Raw genomic sequence first — 15,853 nt, 5'->3', positions numbered from 1 at the left:
GGCCCGCACCATCCTGTAACATTCTGTGGGGACAAACTTTAATTTAGTTCTTAATCTGTAACAAGAAAGATCGAGGAATCCTCAATTCTATACTGTGCATCTACAACTCTATAATCAAAAGGCCAGTTAAACTTAGTATGGAGTTACTAACGTTAGATGATGTGTGAAGGACAATAGAAGAAGAGAAGCAAGACGTTGCACTCTAAACAGCAGGGCATGCTACACTAACCAGATTGGGGACTACTTTCAGAATCCTCGTTGGACTCTGCTTTAAACATGATTTAGCTGAGCCTATCGGGGATTTTCAGATCTAAATCTGGGTACCATCCCCATCTATGCTACCCTATGGGAAGCACTTAAGGCAGTGACACAGTGTAGTATTTCCGAGCAGGCAGGCATTTTGACATGTATAGGGAGCAGTTAAATGAACTAGAAACAAGATTAGTAGAGCTTGGGACCAAGTTTGCTGGAGAGACAGCTGTAGAAGCATTGGTGAACCTCAATACAATGATAGTTGAATTTAGGTGCTTAGCAGACAGGTTAAAATGGGAAAACTGCTCTAAACCAGGAGATAGGGTGAGGGGAAAATACCCCAGGAAACCCCTGGTGCGGTTAATGAAGGGTAGACCAGACAGACCATTGTACTTAGAGTTGAGTAAACGCCTGGAAACACAGCCAGTATTACGGAGGATACCCTGTATATGTTGACACGCTACTATGAGCGATTATATTCACCACATGCATTCACTGATACTACACAAATCATACCATATCAGGAAGAACTTACTATGGCTTTGGTGCATTGTGATGAACAAGAGGCTTTCGTAACACCACTTACCCTAGATAAGATAAAGATGGTATCTGATGACTTGGCCACTAGCCATGTGTACTCACTGATAAGTTCCATAAAGCAAACAAAGAGGCGCTTGGCACGCATTCGGTAGCCCTGTATACAGAAGCACCAACACAGGGCAAACTGCTGCAATAAGCTGTTGTCCTCCCACAAGATAATCATAACATTACTAGAGCCTGACAAGGATAACTGCCTATATCAATCGCAATCCATGCGCAGATCAGATCAGAGCCAATAGGTTAACCCCCCAGTAATGCGTGTTGTGGTTGTCCTGGACCAGGCAGGGTTCCTGGCAAGCAGAATAACGTCACCTGATATCCTAATGTTGTTTGCAACTCTGCATCAGATAAACCCAAAAATACTACCCATCTCAGTATTTCTGAAAGCAGAAAAGGCATTTGACTTTCTTCAGTTGGCTTTCATGAAAACAGTTTCCAGGCCATGGTTGGGAAGTACCTAAATAATCTCACAACTTTGTTGTACACGGCCCCAGGGGCGATAATCTGAATACACGGTCACCTGTTGCAGCACTTCACAATTAGCAGACACACTAGGCATGTGCCCTTTGTTGACTCTGCTGTTTGCCATAGCGATGGAGTTGATGGTCTGACCTATTTAAGAGTTTCACTCCAACAGGGACTATCATTCACTAATGGGAGACTAACAGTGTCAAAGTATGCTGATGATCGCTTACTGTACATTAGGCGCCTGGAGGTTTGTCAAATACTAGTAATTAGAAAAGTTATAAGCTCTGGGCTAGACATATCGTTACACAAAAAGTAACTTCTGCATCTGAAAGAGACACTTTAGTGATCGATTCCTTACCGTAGAATAGATACCCCAGCAATACCAACCCCGGTGGTGGGTCTGTGAATAGATTACACCAGAAAGTCACGGAGAACTGAACGACCAAAGAAGCCGTCTCTCCGGACCTGACTGTCAAGGCAGTAATGCTTGGTAAACATGTGCAGCGAGGCCCACGTAGCTGCCTGACAAAATGTCCTGCAAGGGGACCACGCGTCCCAAGGCAGTAGTGGCCGCCGTTGCCCTGGTAGAATGGGCACGCAGCCCCACAGGAGGCTCCTTCTTAGCCAAGGAGTAACAGGCCTTGATGCAGAGAACGACCCACCGAGAGATGGTCCGCTTGTGCACAGCCCGACCTCTTTTGGCACCCACGTAGCCAACAAAGAGCTGGTCATCCACCCGGAACTGTTGTGAGCGCTGCTGGTAGAACGAGAGTGCACGTTTTGGGTGCAGACGGTGGAGCCTCTCTTCCTCTTTCGAAGGATGCGGAGGCGGAAAGAAGGTGGGAAAAGTGATGGACTTCCCGATGTGGAAGGGCATGGCAACCTTTGGCAAGAACGAAGGACGGATCCTAAAAACCACCTTGTCTGGATGAACAGAGAGGAAAAGTGGTTTGGAAGAAAGAGGCTGGAGCTCACTTGCTCTTCTGGCAGAGGTAATAGCTACCAGGAAAGCAGTCTTGAGAGTGAGAAGACGCAAAGGACAGGTATGAAGGGGCTCGAAGGGAGCGCACATCAGATTTGTCAAGACAAGGTTTAAGTCCCGTTGAGGCATTATGAACGGCACAGGAGGAAACATGTGTGTAATGCCTTTTAGGAAACGGTTAACAATCGGGGACTTAAAAAGAGAAGGCTGATCTGGAAGCCATAAAAAGGCGGAGATGGCCGAAAGATAACCTTTGATAGTGCCCAGAGCCCTGCCGGGCCAAAGAAAGAAGGAACAGGAGGACTTCGGAAAGAGGGGCAGAAAGGGATCCACAGCCCTATCTGTGCACCATGCCACAAACTTGTTCCATCTGCAAGCGTATACCGTTTTAGTGGAGGGACGCCTGGCTGCCAGAATGACATCACAGACTTCAGGAGGAAGATCGAAAGCTGTCAACTGTCGCCGCTCAATCTCCACGCGTGGAGGTGGAGGCTGGACAGGTTCGGGTGGAGGACCGTCCCCTGCTGCTGTGACAGAAGATCCTCCCGAAGAGGCAGTCGGATCGGGGGATCGATCGACATGATGAGTAGCTCGGGATACCAGTATCTTCGTGCCCAATCCGGAGCCACAAGGATGTCTTGGGCCCGGTCGCGCCGAATCTTCTTCAGCACTCTGGGCAGAAGTGGTATAGGGGGAAAGGCGTACAATAGACCGCAACTCTACTCGCCGATCGAGTGCCGCCTTGGAAATTCCAACGCGCAGAACTGATGACCTAGAGCATTCTCTTCGGTGGCGAATAGATCTAACCAAGGCTCTCCCCACTGCTGAAAGAGACCTTGCACCACGTCAGAGTTCAGACGCCATTCGTGATCCATCATGCACCGGCGGCTGAGTTCGTCCGCCCCGACATTCAGAGAACCTGCCAGTTGTTGAACCACCAAGGTAATGTCTTGATGTTTAAGCCATGTCCAGAGGCACAGAGCCTCCTGACATAGGGTCCAGGACCCCACCCCGCCCTGTTTGTTGCAATACCACATGGCGGTGGTGTTGTCCGTGAACACCTGCACCACACTTCCCTGGACAGAGGGAAGGAATGCCTTCAGTGCAAGTCGGATCGCCCCAAGCTCCAAAGGGTGGATATGGAGCCGGGACTCCGCCGGAGACCAGAATCCTCTGATCTCTGCCTCTCCCAAGTGGCCTCCCCATCCCAGGAGGGACACATCTGTCACCACTATGTGCTCCATTTGGGGAAGGGAGAGGGATCTGCCATTGACCCAATCGCGATTTGTGAGCCACCACTGCAATTGTCGTGCAGTGCCCTCCGAGATCTGGACATGATCGGACAGGTTGCCCTGATGCTGCGCCCACTGGAACTTCAGGTCCCACTGCAGAGCCCGCATATGCCATCTGGCATGTGGCACCAGCTGGATGCAGGAGGCCATCAGGCCCAGGAGCCGGAGGGACACCCTGACCAAAACCCGGGCTACAGGCTGAAAGATCGGAATCAGAACCTGAATATCCCGGACTCGCTGCTCGGGAGGATAAGCCCGAAACAGCGTTGAATCCAGAACCACTCCGATAAAGGGGAGTTTCTGAGAGGGACTCAGGTGCGACTTCGGCACGTTGATGGAGAACCCCAGCAAATGCAGGAGGTCATCCGTAGTCTGAAGGTGGTTGACGACATCCTAAGGCGAGCCCGACTTCAACAACCAGTCATCGAGGTAAGGGAAGAGTGAAAACCCGACCTGCGCAGGTGAGCTGCGACCACCGCCATCACCTTCGTGAACACCCGAGGGGCGCTGGTAAGGCCGAAGGGGAGCACAGCAAATTGAAAATGCTCCTGCCCTACCGTGAACTGCAGGTAACGCCTGTGGGCCGGCAGGACGAGGATGTGAAAATATGCGTCCTGCAAGTCCAACGCTACCATTCAGTCTCCAGGGTCAAGGGCAGCCAAGACCTAAGCAACATCCTGAACTTCTCCTTCCCGGAGGAAGCGATTGACGTTCCTGAGGTCCAAGATGGGGCGCAAACCCACCTTGTCCTTTTTGGGGACCAGAAAGTAGTGGGAATAACAATCACTCCCTACTTCTGGCCCAGGAACGCACTTGATGTCCCCCTTGGCCAAGAGGGCCGTGACTTCCTGCTGGAGAGTTGCCAAGTGATCCCCCGACATGCGGTGGTACTGAGGTGGCATGGCTGGAGGGATGGAATGAAAGGGAAGGGAGTAACCCTTGCAGATGATCTGCAACACCCACTTGTCCGATGTGATAGCGTGCCAGTGGGCAAGGTGATGGCGGACCCTGCCACCAACTGGCGTGGGGTGCCCCCCAAAGCTCGGATTAGGAAGGTTTGGAGGTAGAAGCAGCGGGGGAAGAGGTAGTTTGACCCCCATGTTGATTCCCAGACCTGCCCCTGCGGAAGCCGGGGCCGCGCTGGGGCTGGTTCTGTACAGGCTTGCTGAAGGAACGTGCCTGGGCACCCCTGCCTTGGCCACAAAGGAACGAAAACCAGGAGTGGCTGGGTTTTCGTGGAAAGACCTAAGGACTTGGCCATAGCCCGCGAGTCCTTAAAACGCTCCAGCGCATTGTTGGCCTTATCGCCAAACAGACGGGTGCCATCAAAGGGCATATCCATGAGGGAGCTTTGTACATCTGGGGAGAACCCAGTAGATCTCAACCAGGTGTGGCGACGAAGCGCCACAGTCGTAGAAATGGCTCTACCCAGTGAGTCTGCGGTGTCCAAACCACACAGAATGGCGAACTTAGCCGGATCCTTACCCTCAGCAACAGCATGAGACAGCACAGCTTGGGCCTTTTCAGGACACTGAGGCAACACCTGTGCAACGGCATCCCACACCACGTGGGAATAGCGGCCCAAGAGGCAAGCGGTGTTCACTGACCGCAGCCCTAAGCTTGCTGAAGAAAACAACCGCTTGCCGAACTGCTCCAGCTTCTTAGATTCCTTATCCGACGGAGCCTTGGGAATGGCACTCTGGGACGTCGAAGCTTGGATGACCAGGTTCTCAGGCATAGGATGAGTAGTCAGAAAGGCAGGGTCACCCAGCGCCTGGCGATGACGCCTGGCGACATTCTTATCCACCGGGGTCCCCCGTGGCAGGCCGCGATCAAGTGCCCAGCAAGACGTCAGTGAGGGCGTCGTTAAATGCCAGCAGGAGCTCCGACAAAGTGGACGTCGTCTGGAGCACCTCAGTGAGGGCCACCATAGTGAGATCAAGGTGGAGGACCTCAGCGGCCAGACGAAGCACCATCGTGTACGAGGCACCCTCCTCCATGGTAGGCGGAGGAGAGACAAACCCTGGGTCAGAGGAGAGATCGAGGCCGCCGGCCTCCTCTAACTCGTCTGCCCAGTCCTGCTCGGAGTCACACGGACGAGCAAGAGGGTCCTCGGGCCCTACCCACTCATCCTCCACCTGCGCCGTATGCGGGACAGGCTGCGGCGGCAGGGACCGGGGAAGGAACAAACGGCGCCGGACGGGCCGAACCAGAGCCGTGTCCTAGTGCGGATCCCAGGTAGGGACAAAAGTGTCCGAGAACCTGGGCAGGGGCGGGACAAATGGTAACCACTGCAGCGCCGGAGGCGGAGCCGAGGGCGGTGCTGGGGCCGGAGCCGGCAGCATGGGATCTTGTGGCGCCGGAGCCAGTGGCGCAGGATCCTGCAGCGCCGGAGCCACCGGCTGCCCGACAGGATCCTGACACGGGAGCGTGGGGCCCGCGGGCGGGATCCCGAAGCCTAAACAGGCGGTCCAAGGTGGCAAGAAATTCTTGCACCTGAGCGGGAGTCGCCGACGGAGCTGGGTAAGGTGGGTAGGCCGCGGGACTCCTGGGCTCCGAAGGAGCCGCAGGGGCAGAACCCCTGTCCCCCTCGTCCACATCCAGGGATCGACGGGGGGACGTCGGAGAGCGACAATGCTTCTTCGACTTCTTTTTGGGTCGTCTCTTACCCGAATCCGAGGGTGAAGACTTGGAGCCTGAGGAGCGATGATGGTGGCCCCACGAGCATTCCCTGGAGAGGACCCTGGACCGCGAACGGCACAGGGACGAGTGCTAGCCCTCAAACAGCTTCCGGGGCCGCTCCCTCAAGGCCTTCGGGGCCATGGCCAAACAGTCCATGCAGGCCCGGGAGTCATGGTCGCTCTCCAGGCAGTAGAGAAAGACGTCCTGGGGGTCTGCCACTGACATATTGCGCCGGCAGGCCCCACAAGACTTAAAGCCAGGCATCCCTACGGCACCAAACTCAAACTTACAGGAGACAAACAGTCTCAAAAAAGATAGTCAAAAAGTGACTAAGGTATGTGCTCTAACCGGATCTGCGCTTACTGGTGCGGAAAAAGGAAGAACTGACATTAGCGCGCATGGGTGGCGTCTAAGTAGTCTCCGTGACGTCATCTTGGCGCATACGACGCCAGTGACGGAGGCGGAGCCGCACGACTCCACCTGCTGACGCGGAGAAGTACTGCTAACGAAAAAACTTTCCGGATCCAGTCTGACGCCTGGGGATATTCTAAGGTAAGGAATCTATCACCAACGTGTCTCTTTCAGATAATCGTACTTTCTACTAGCCTGGATGCACAACATCATTGCCAAAACCGATTTAGTGGAAAAGGGTTCCTTATAAACAGCACTGTTCAAGCATATATCATAACCCATTGATCGAATAGGCACAGTTGCATTCATCAATGGCGCATGGTACAAACTTAGTACACACAACTCTACTTGCCTATACCTCAACTAATAGACAACCCACACTTGCACCAACTACCAAGTGTACAGTGGTGGAGGCACTGGCTTGGGTACGAAGTGGCATATATATCGAGTTAAGAGGTTTATGGAATTGGATGCATTTAATGGCAACAAAACTGTAAGCCCAATTGATATCTTTATATATTTCAGACTTTGCCACACTGTCAAATCTTTAAACCCCAACAACTCAGCTGAGCCACCGGAACTACAAATGCAATCCAGTTAACACAGTATAGCGGATGGATTGCTTGACTATATGCAACATTGTAAGAAAATCGGACAGAAACTACTGTGCCAGGCGGCATTAGGAGAAGTATACAAGGGACCAATGGTACGAAAAAGATGGACAAACTGCTGTGCCCAAATGGTCACCATATCTATGAATTACAGACATAAATTGCTGCATATTAAGTTCCTGCATATATAGTACTGCACTCTGGAATCCCAGCATTAATTGGACATCAGTAGAGATCAAACATACATTGAAGGTGTTAAGCTCCTTATGCTGACGACGTACACCTAGTGTCTACATCCAAATGTTCAGAGATATTGGCAACCTAGCAACAATTTCAAACATTTTAAAATATGTAACGTGCATGTCACCTAATGGTTCTGAAGGGGTACGCAGCAGCAGTGTTGTCTTAAGGATTTTTGGGGCCCGGGCAAGACATATTTTTGGGCCCTCCGTTTGTAGTTTTACTGTCCATTTTCTGCAAATTGAAGTCCGTATAAAACCAAACAAACTTTCAGAATCGGGGTTCTCAGTTAAAGTTGAAATAGGTCTTTCAGGGACCCCAAAATCCTTAAGAAGCCACTGAGCAAAGCAAGAGAGATACAGAGGAAAAAGTAGGCTGAGGGGAGAGAGACTGAGATATGGAAATAGAGAATTGAGCTAGAAAAACAGAACGTTTACTTTCCCATGGGCCTTTTTGAAGGTAGGGGTTCTGGGCAATTGCTCACTTTGCCTATGCCTGAAAACGTCTTTGCATAGCAGATGTTCCCAAACCAATTAGGTGACCAGCTAACATACTGTTACTATCAGCCAAACAGTGGGTCACTGTGTGCTGCTTTAAAGGTCCAGTGCAGTATGGTGTTACCTTTCTGCAGAAGCACATGATGCTTTCTTGCAGCCAGAGGTGACCAAACGAGAACTTAAACTATGGGGTCCTTTTCTCGCATATTTACATGACAGGGTAGATGTAACTTCGAAGGACTAAAATAAGGTCATTATATACCCTCCCAAACGGCCTTTATAGCACCAAAACGCTGTGGGTGTGTGGGTAGGTGACTTCTCTCGCTGATCTCAGAAGGCTGAATTTAATTAATATTCTAGTAACTAGCTTGTTTCTGGAGTAAAGGGTGTTCATTAATGTCTAATTGTATACCATAGTACTTATGCTTCAGAAGTGACTGACAGACTATTGATGTATTGTATAATGTATGCTATGTGGCATGTGTCATTATTTACCAAAGTGTAAAAATGTACACTGCCATTTCATAGATGCCTCCAAAAATCGACAAAGTTTTCTAAATACGTTTTTTAGTGAGGATATTTTTCTTTTTTATCATGGTAGAAAAAGGGTTTCCCTGCTGTTGGAGGGGTATCCTGAGGTTTAGAAAGATGGAACAGAAAACTATTCCACCCTTAAAACAAGGTCTTGGCTGGAGAATACAGATTAGTTTATTGACTATAGGCCATATACACCAAATGATATGCGCTCGCTCAACGTCTTTTTATGAAACATCTTGTAGATTATTTCTATTAACTTTGCAAATTAGATGGGCCCCATCTTGCTTGGAAGACATTGCGAAAACTGGATGGCATTAAGCGCAGCTACCGCCTTAAAAGTCAGTCTTTACAAGAAAGCGGGCCTTGTTTAGAAACTGGTGAATGGTATCTAGTCTCCCAGAGGGGCGAAAGACTGTCTGCACTATTTAGAGATCACCACTTGCCCGGCGGTGATATCTGTGCTGTGAAAAGAGCCAGCACCATGGCAGCTCTCTTCACAGCACTTTTGTTTTGCCAACAGGCACCAGGGTTAAAGTTCTCTCCTGAAAAATATTTTTGTTCAGAGAAAAACTCCTATGTCACCATGCCTGGAAGGGTGGGCAGCTAAAATGAATGATGGCCGACCCGCCATCAAAAGAGAGGAACATTTGGTATACATGGACTGAGTTTGTGGACATTCCATTTAAATTCAATCAACATACCAGTAAAAAAAGTTATTTTTACAAACAAAATCAGCGGTAAAAACAAAAATAATTTATGAAATGTTGAAGAAATTCAAATGAACTAATAACATTGTGATGTAACTTGAAATTTCCGCCTTGCGGCATTGACCGTTGAGACAATTCTGTTGAATATAGGTTTGAAAATTGTACAGAGCGGATGTCTTTTATTACCTTTCTGCAATATTAGAGGGCTAAACCCTTCCCGTTCTAGAGACCCCAACCACCTCCACCCGCCACACACCCCCGTTAAAAAACTGTACAGAATCGTTGCGATTTAAGTGAAATGCCAATCCTTTAGTCTTTGCTGACTGATGGTGTATTTAAAAATAAATTAGGTTTACCTTTGAAGCTTGTCTTAAAACATCAACTACTACTTTGACAGGAAGACTCCCCGAAATTTCCTTCATGGCTTCTATGCACCATTTGTAAGCCTGTAACGAAAAAGATGTCAAGACTCACAATAAATCAATCAAGGAAAAAAATTGAATTAAAGACACTTTGGGATGGATTAAATATTATTCACTTTATGCTCATGCCTTATGGTAGTACTGTCTAGATGGCTTCACACCTACTGCCCAAAGCAATTACAAGGGCTGGCATGTCATCAAAAGGTTCATTCTACTTGCTATGTGTAAACAATTGAAGGTGTCCCAAAACGAGAGCTCGGGGGAGGGAGCTGTAAATTGACCCGCTCAACACTAACAGTCAGTAGCATGGATCATGGTAAGTGAATGTAGGTGGGGCTTGGAGATATGCCACATTAACCTTGCTCAAAATAAATTAAGACAGTGCAGAAAATACTGCAACATAAAACCCCTTCAACGAAAAAATATTCCTGGCTAGCAAGCCTCCTTTCTGCAACTAATAATGTAGCAAGGAGGGGCCAGAAGGAAAGAATATAATTTTTCTGGAAAATGCTCAACCTACCAATTTTGTTTCTGGTCAACCGTGCTACAGTAACAGTTCTGATCATGAGAAAGACAGTATTTTAAATGCAGAAAACCTTTACGTTATTCTAGTAAAAGTAGCATGGTTCATAACCTTATCATTCGAAATGAACCACAGCTGCAGTACAGACTTGTACTGTGATACAGATGAGATGGAAGAAATTATTCAACTTTTACTAAATTGACAACATGAAGGGGTTGGTTACCCATAGTCTATTTACCCGTGAATGTTACTAAGAACTTAAATTTAAGTCTTAAAAGGTAGGGTTCTATTGGAAAAGCCAAATGGTAGTGGTACAACACAACAAAAAAATAAAACAAATGGAGTGCCAGACATGTCTTATTTGAGATCAAATCCTCACTGAAGGTAACATGTCAGAGTACAAATGTACTCTTGGGACAGAGAAGAAAAAAAGAAATGGGGAACAGTCGCCATTTACTGCCAAGACGGATGCACCACAACTGTGTGAAATTACCAGCCACCCATAAGAATAAGTTACTTACCTTTGGTAACTATATATCTGTAAGAAACATAGGTTAGGTATAAATTACTTACCTTAGAATTACCCCCAGGCGTCTGACTGGATCCGGAAAGAATTTTGTCAGCAGTACCCCTGCGCGTCGAAAGGTGGCATCGGTCGGCTCCGCTTTCATCGTTGGCATCGTGGTTGCCGGGATGACGTTGAGGTAGCTACATAGACGTCGCCTTCGCACGCTGACGTCAGTTCTGTACACGACTTTCCACACGAGAAGCGTAGAGCCATGCAAGACACACTGACCACTGGTGTACAAAACTAGGGCCCTGAAAGGAAGTCCTTAACCCCAGAAGTCAGTTCGCAGAACGGGGAGGATAGGAGGGGCGGTAAGGAATCTATAACTAACCTATGTTTCTAACAGATATATGGTTACCGAAGGTAAGCAACTTGTTCATCTGAAAGAAACAGTTAGTTATAGATTCCTTACCTTAGAATAGATACCCCAGCAATACCAACCCCGGAGGAGAGTCTGCGAACTAAGTTCACACCAGGAAGTCTTGAAAAACACAACGGCCAAAGAAGCCGTCTCTCCGGACTTGGCTGTCGAGGCAGTAGTGTCTTGTGAACACGTGCAGCGATGCCCACGTAGCTGCCTGACAGATGTCATTAAGGGGGACTCCACGTCCCAAAGCAGTGGTAGCTGCCGTCGCCCTGGTGGAATGGGAGCGCAACCCCACTGGAGCCTTCCTCTTGGCCAAGGAATAACAAGCTTTGATGCACAGAACGACATCTGGAAATGGTCAGTTTGTGCACGGACGACCTTTTTTGGTGCCCACGTAGCCAACAAAGAGCTGGTCATCCACCCAAAATTGTTTTGTGCAATCCAAGAAAAGAAAATCGCACGTTTTGGATCCAGATGGTGGAGCTTCTCTTCTTCTTTGGAAAGAGGCGGAAAAAATGTAGGCAAAGCGATGGTCTGTCCAATATTTAAAGGAGTAACCACTTTGGGAAGGACTGACAGAAGAGTTCGAAAGACAACCGTGTCCGGATGCACCGTCAGAAAAAAAGGCTTAGAAGAAAGTGCTTGGGGCTCACTAAGCCTGCGCGCAGAGGTGATGGCCACCAGAAAAGCAGTTTTCAAGGTCAGAAGCCTGAGAGGACAGTTATGTAGTAGCTCAAAGGGAGCACACATTAGATATGTAAGAACCAAGATCAAGTCCCACTGGGGTATTACGAAGGGAACAGGAGGAAAAAGATGAGTAATGCCCTTAAGGAAGCGATTTACAAAAGGGAACTTGAAAAGAGAAGGGTGATCGGGAAGCCTAAGAAAGGCTGAAATGGACAAGAGGTAGCTCTTTAGTGTGCCCAGAGCAGAGCCCTGCTGGGCCAAAGAAAGGAGGAACAAGAGAACCTCAGAAAGCGGGGTGGAAAGGGGATACACAGCCTTTGCTATGCACCGTGCCACAAATTTGTTCCATCTGCAGGCATATACGTCTTAGTGGAGGAAAGCCTGGCTGTTGTAACGCCCTGAACGTCTCAGGATCGTTTAACAGACACGACAATGAGGACGCAACCACTTGTGAAGGGTTAGTTCTTTTAATGAAGGCAAATAAAATACAAAGAACAAACAAAAGTTATAGTCACTGGAATCCTCCAGGCTAAGTACGTTACCAGCCCACAGCACGGATGGTCCTAACCGTCCTCTGCATATACGCCGATCCCGGCGTATGCCAACAGAGGGCAGAAATGAAATGGCCGACAATGCCAATCGGTAGGCTGTGAGGGGCACGAAGAGTGTTGGGGAGAATCGAGGAGTCAGGGAAACACCCAGCCGGGGTCTCTACCTGAAGGGAGCAGCCGCTCAACCTCTTCCTCAGACTGCACCGGGACGCGGAGTCACCTCCTGGTGATGCGTCACCGATACCCCAATCACAAGCAAGAAGACTGAACCGAGAGCAGCCGCTCGATCGATCCTGTGGACTTCCGAGTCTGTAACGCGGCAAACACCTCTTGGTGTGCGTTACAGCTGGCAGTCCCTGTGTCTCTGGTCGGGCTGGGAGTTACGACTCCAACCAGCAAAAGCGCCACTGCGCTTGGACTCAGCCGAGTCAAAAAGCGAAGCTCAATGGTTGACCGGTAGAGCTTCCGGGTCCTTCACAGGTGACGATGGGGCAAGACACGGCCCAGGGAGTAACGACTCGACCTACCTCCGTTCTTGCCTTACTGGAGCACCACTCCGGAACACTGCTCTTCACGAAGCAGGTACGTCGGTGTAAACACAATATCCGACAGCCTTGTACCTCCCGGTTCCTCCCTTTATAGGGCGTGTTTTCCTTGAGTTATGTAACAGCTCTCCTGTTTACATAAGGGCGTGTTTCCCTTGAGTTATGTAACAGCTCTCCTGTTTACATAAGGGCGTGTTTCCCTTGAGTTATGTAACAGCTCTCCTGTTTACATAAGGGCGTGTTTCCCTTGAGTTATGTAACAGCTCTCCTGTTTACATAAGGGCGTGTTTCCCTTGTATGACAGGAATTCTTGACAGTACATCCTCCCTCTCAGCGGCTCCCCACGGGTCCAGCGCTGGCAGGAAAACGCCGATGGAACAAGGAGACCAATCGCGGAGCATGAACCCCTTCAGCCGGTTCCCATGAATGCTCCTCCGGGCCATAGCCTTTCCACGCAACCAGGTACCACAGCTTCCCCCTGCGCCATTTGGACGCCCGTATGCCCGACACTTCATACTCCACCTCCGACTCCACGCATACCGGCCTAGGTGTCCCAGACGGCTTGGAGGGTGCTGGTTTGAGCAATGATACATGAAAGACAGGGTGTATCCGCAATGACTGGGGCAAGCACACCTTCACGTTCACGGGACCCATACACTTGGTAATTCGATAGGGGCCCATGTACTTGGGATGGAACACACTGTTCTTTCGAAACCTCATGTTTCTTGTGGATATCCAGACGTAGTCTCCAGTGCGGTACAGTGGCCCGGGCCTTCTCTTCCTATCTGCCGCAGCCTTGTATCTTCTCTTGGCCTCTATTAGGACAGCCCTTGAGCGCATCAACGTGTCTTTTATGTGTGCCACCCTGTCCGCTGTGGCGGGAATCCTGTCCTCTCTGAACGGATGTAGAAATGGCAAGAACCTGGGATGTTGGCCATAGTTGCTATAGAACGGAGATGACTGTGTGGAGCTGTGAGTGGCGTTGTTATAGGCTATCTCTGCAACCCATAGCAAGTCGACCCATTCTTCCCTGCCCTGGTCCACAAAACATCGCAGATACTGTTTGAGCGTTTGGTTCAGGCGCTCGGTTTGGCCGTCCGTTTGAGGGTGGTAGCTGGTGGACAGGGCGGTCTTAACATGCAGCGCAGTGCACCAAGTCTTCCAGAATTGCGCAGTAAACTGCGACCCCCGGTCCGACACGATCACCCCAGGTAATCCATGCAGTCGTACCACATTCTTTAGGAGTAGTGACGCCAATTCCCCGGCCGTAGGGACTCTCTTGCAGGGGATGAAGTGCCCCATTTTCGTCAAGTAATCCACCACCACCAGTATTGCCGTCATCCCCTGGTCTACCGGTAGGCCCACCACGAAGTCCAGTGATATGCTATCCCATGGTCTATCCGGGGTCGGAAGTGGATGTAAGAGCCCTTGGGTTCGGCCATGGTCGGCCTTCATGGTAGCACACGTAGGACACTCCTGTCCCCACCTCCTGACATCCACTCTCATGGTTGGCCACCAGAAATGCCGTCCCATGCTAGCCACCGTTTTTTCAAAGCCCAAATGACCTGCGCATGGAGAGTCATGGCACCAGATGAATGCTTGTTTCCTTAGCCTAGGCGTGGGTATCAATAGGCACCTGCCCTTCAGGGGTATCCCGTCCTTTAGCTGCCATTCTCTGTGACTGAGGAGCCACCTCCGCCATGCGAATGACCTGATCCCTCTCTTTATTCCCCTCAGGAAAGTATCCGGTTGGATAACCCCCAATACCATCCTCGGGGAAATGATGGAACGCTCGGTTGCAGGCAATGGTTCCTTAACTGCAGATTGACGGGACAGGGCGTCCGCCTTCCGGTTTTCCGTCCCCGGCCGATATGTGATGCGGAAGTTGAACCCCGCAAAGAAGATCATCCACCGCAGCTGCCTGGGAGAAAGGTGTCTAGTGGCCGTCATGAACTGTAGGTTCCGATGGTCCGTGTACACCGATACCACATGTCTTGCCCCTGTTGGAAAACCACTCCCACACTAGAAAAGGTGGTGGTGGTCTTCCGGACACACTGTGGTAGCTTGGCTCGAGTGGTCAGGAAACAGGCGCAGTGCTAAGCATACAATATACCCATACAATAACCATGCGTGCATCCGTTCCAAAAACGACTCTACACCGTAAAAATTATGAAAATATTCTTTCTTTATCTTTTTCTCTTAGTTGCTGATTGGAAAAATAAATAAGACAATCACAATATACAAGTTTCAATTAGTGCAGGTCAAATAAATATTGGCTGTTTGATGAAATAAATAGGGGTGATCATAAATAACAGGGCATAAATACAAGTGCAATATATACAGACAATTAAATACTTTGAGGCAATAAATACTGTACCAATAAATATTGTACACCAACAAGTCCTGTGGACCTATAAATATAGTGCAGCAATAAATAGGTAAAAATTCAATAAATACAGTACCCCCAATAAATAATTAAAAGTATACCGCAACCCTCATATAATCAGATGACACTTCAATTCTTAAGGGCTGATATGGCCCAGGCACAGCTTGTAGGGTTGTGGAAGGCTTGAGGGGGGCTACTCCCTGGCTGGGACAAGGCTGAGGCCTAATCTGAGGTAGATCCAAGGGGGGTATACCAGTGCCCTGGCTTTCTCTCTCCACACAACCTCTCTAGGTTAGTCCCAGTTCACCCCTGCACAGTCAGGTTGGTTTCAGCACCTCCCTAGCCCCTTAGAGCAGTCTCTCAGGTCTCCACAGGGCCTTAGGCGCCCTCTACTCCACTTACTGCCCTTTTTCTGATGTTCCGACGCCGCTGGAGTCGTGTCGACGCCGTGAGGCGGCTCCGGTTCGGTCTCGGCGGCCTCGGCACAATGTCAGTTCTTTGACGACGCCGGCAGGCGGTTCCGGT

The 15,853-nt window shown here is 49.5% G+C and overlaps 1 protein-coding gene across 1 annotated transcript in view; it reads right to left on the bottom strand.

Moving 5' to 3' along the window:
- The window catches only part of APPBP2 (amyloid beta precursor protein binding protein 2), a 333,604-nt gene that overhangs the window by 92,000 nt on the left and 225,751 nt on the right, over window positions 1-15,853 (bottom strand). The window contains exon 6 of the mRNA XM_085649437.1: window positions 9,636-9,725. Within this exon, the coding sequence (XP_085505563.1) occupies window positions 9,636-9,725 (90 nt within the window). The remainder of the gene's footprint in view (window positions 1-9,635; window positions 9,726-15,853) is intronic.

Source organism: Triturus cristatus, chromosome 3_2 (assembly GCF_964204655.1).
Source record: "Triturus cristatus chromosome 3_2, aTriCri1.1, whole genome shotgun sequence".
NCBI classification, from domain to species: Eukaryota; Metazoa; Chordata; class Amphibia; order Caudata; family Salamandridae; genus Triturus; species Triturus cristatus.
The sequence above is the reverse complement of the archived record's forward strand: the minus strand, read 5'-3'. Positions and strand labels throughout refer to the sequence as shown.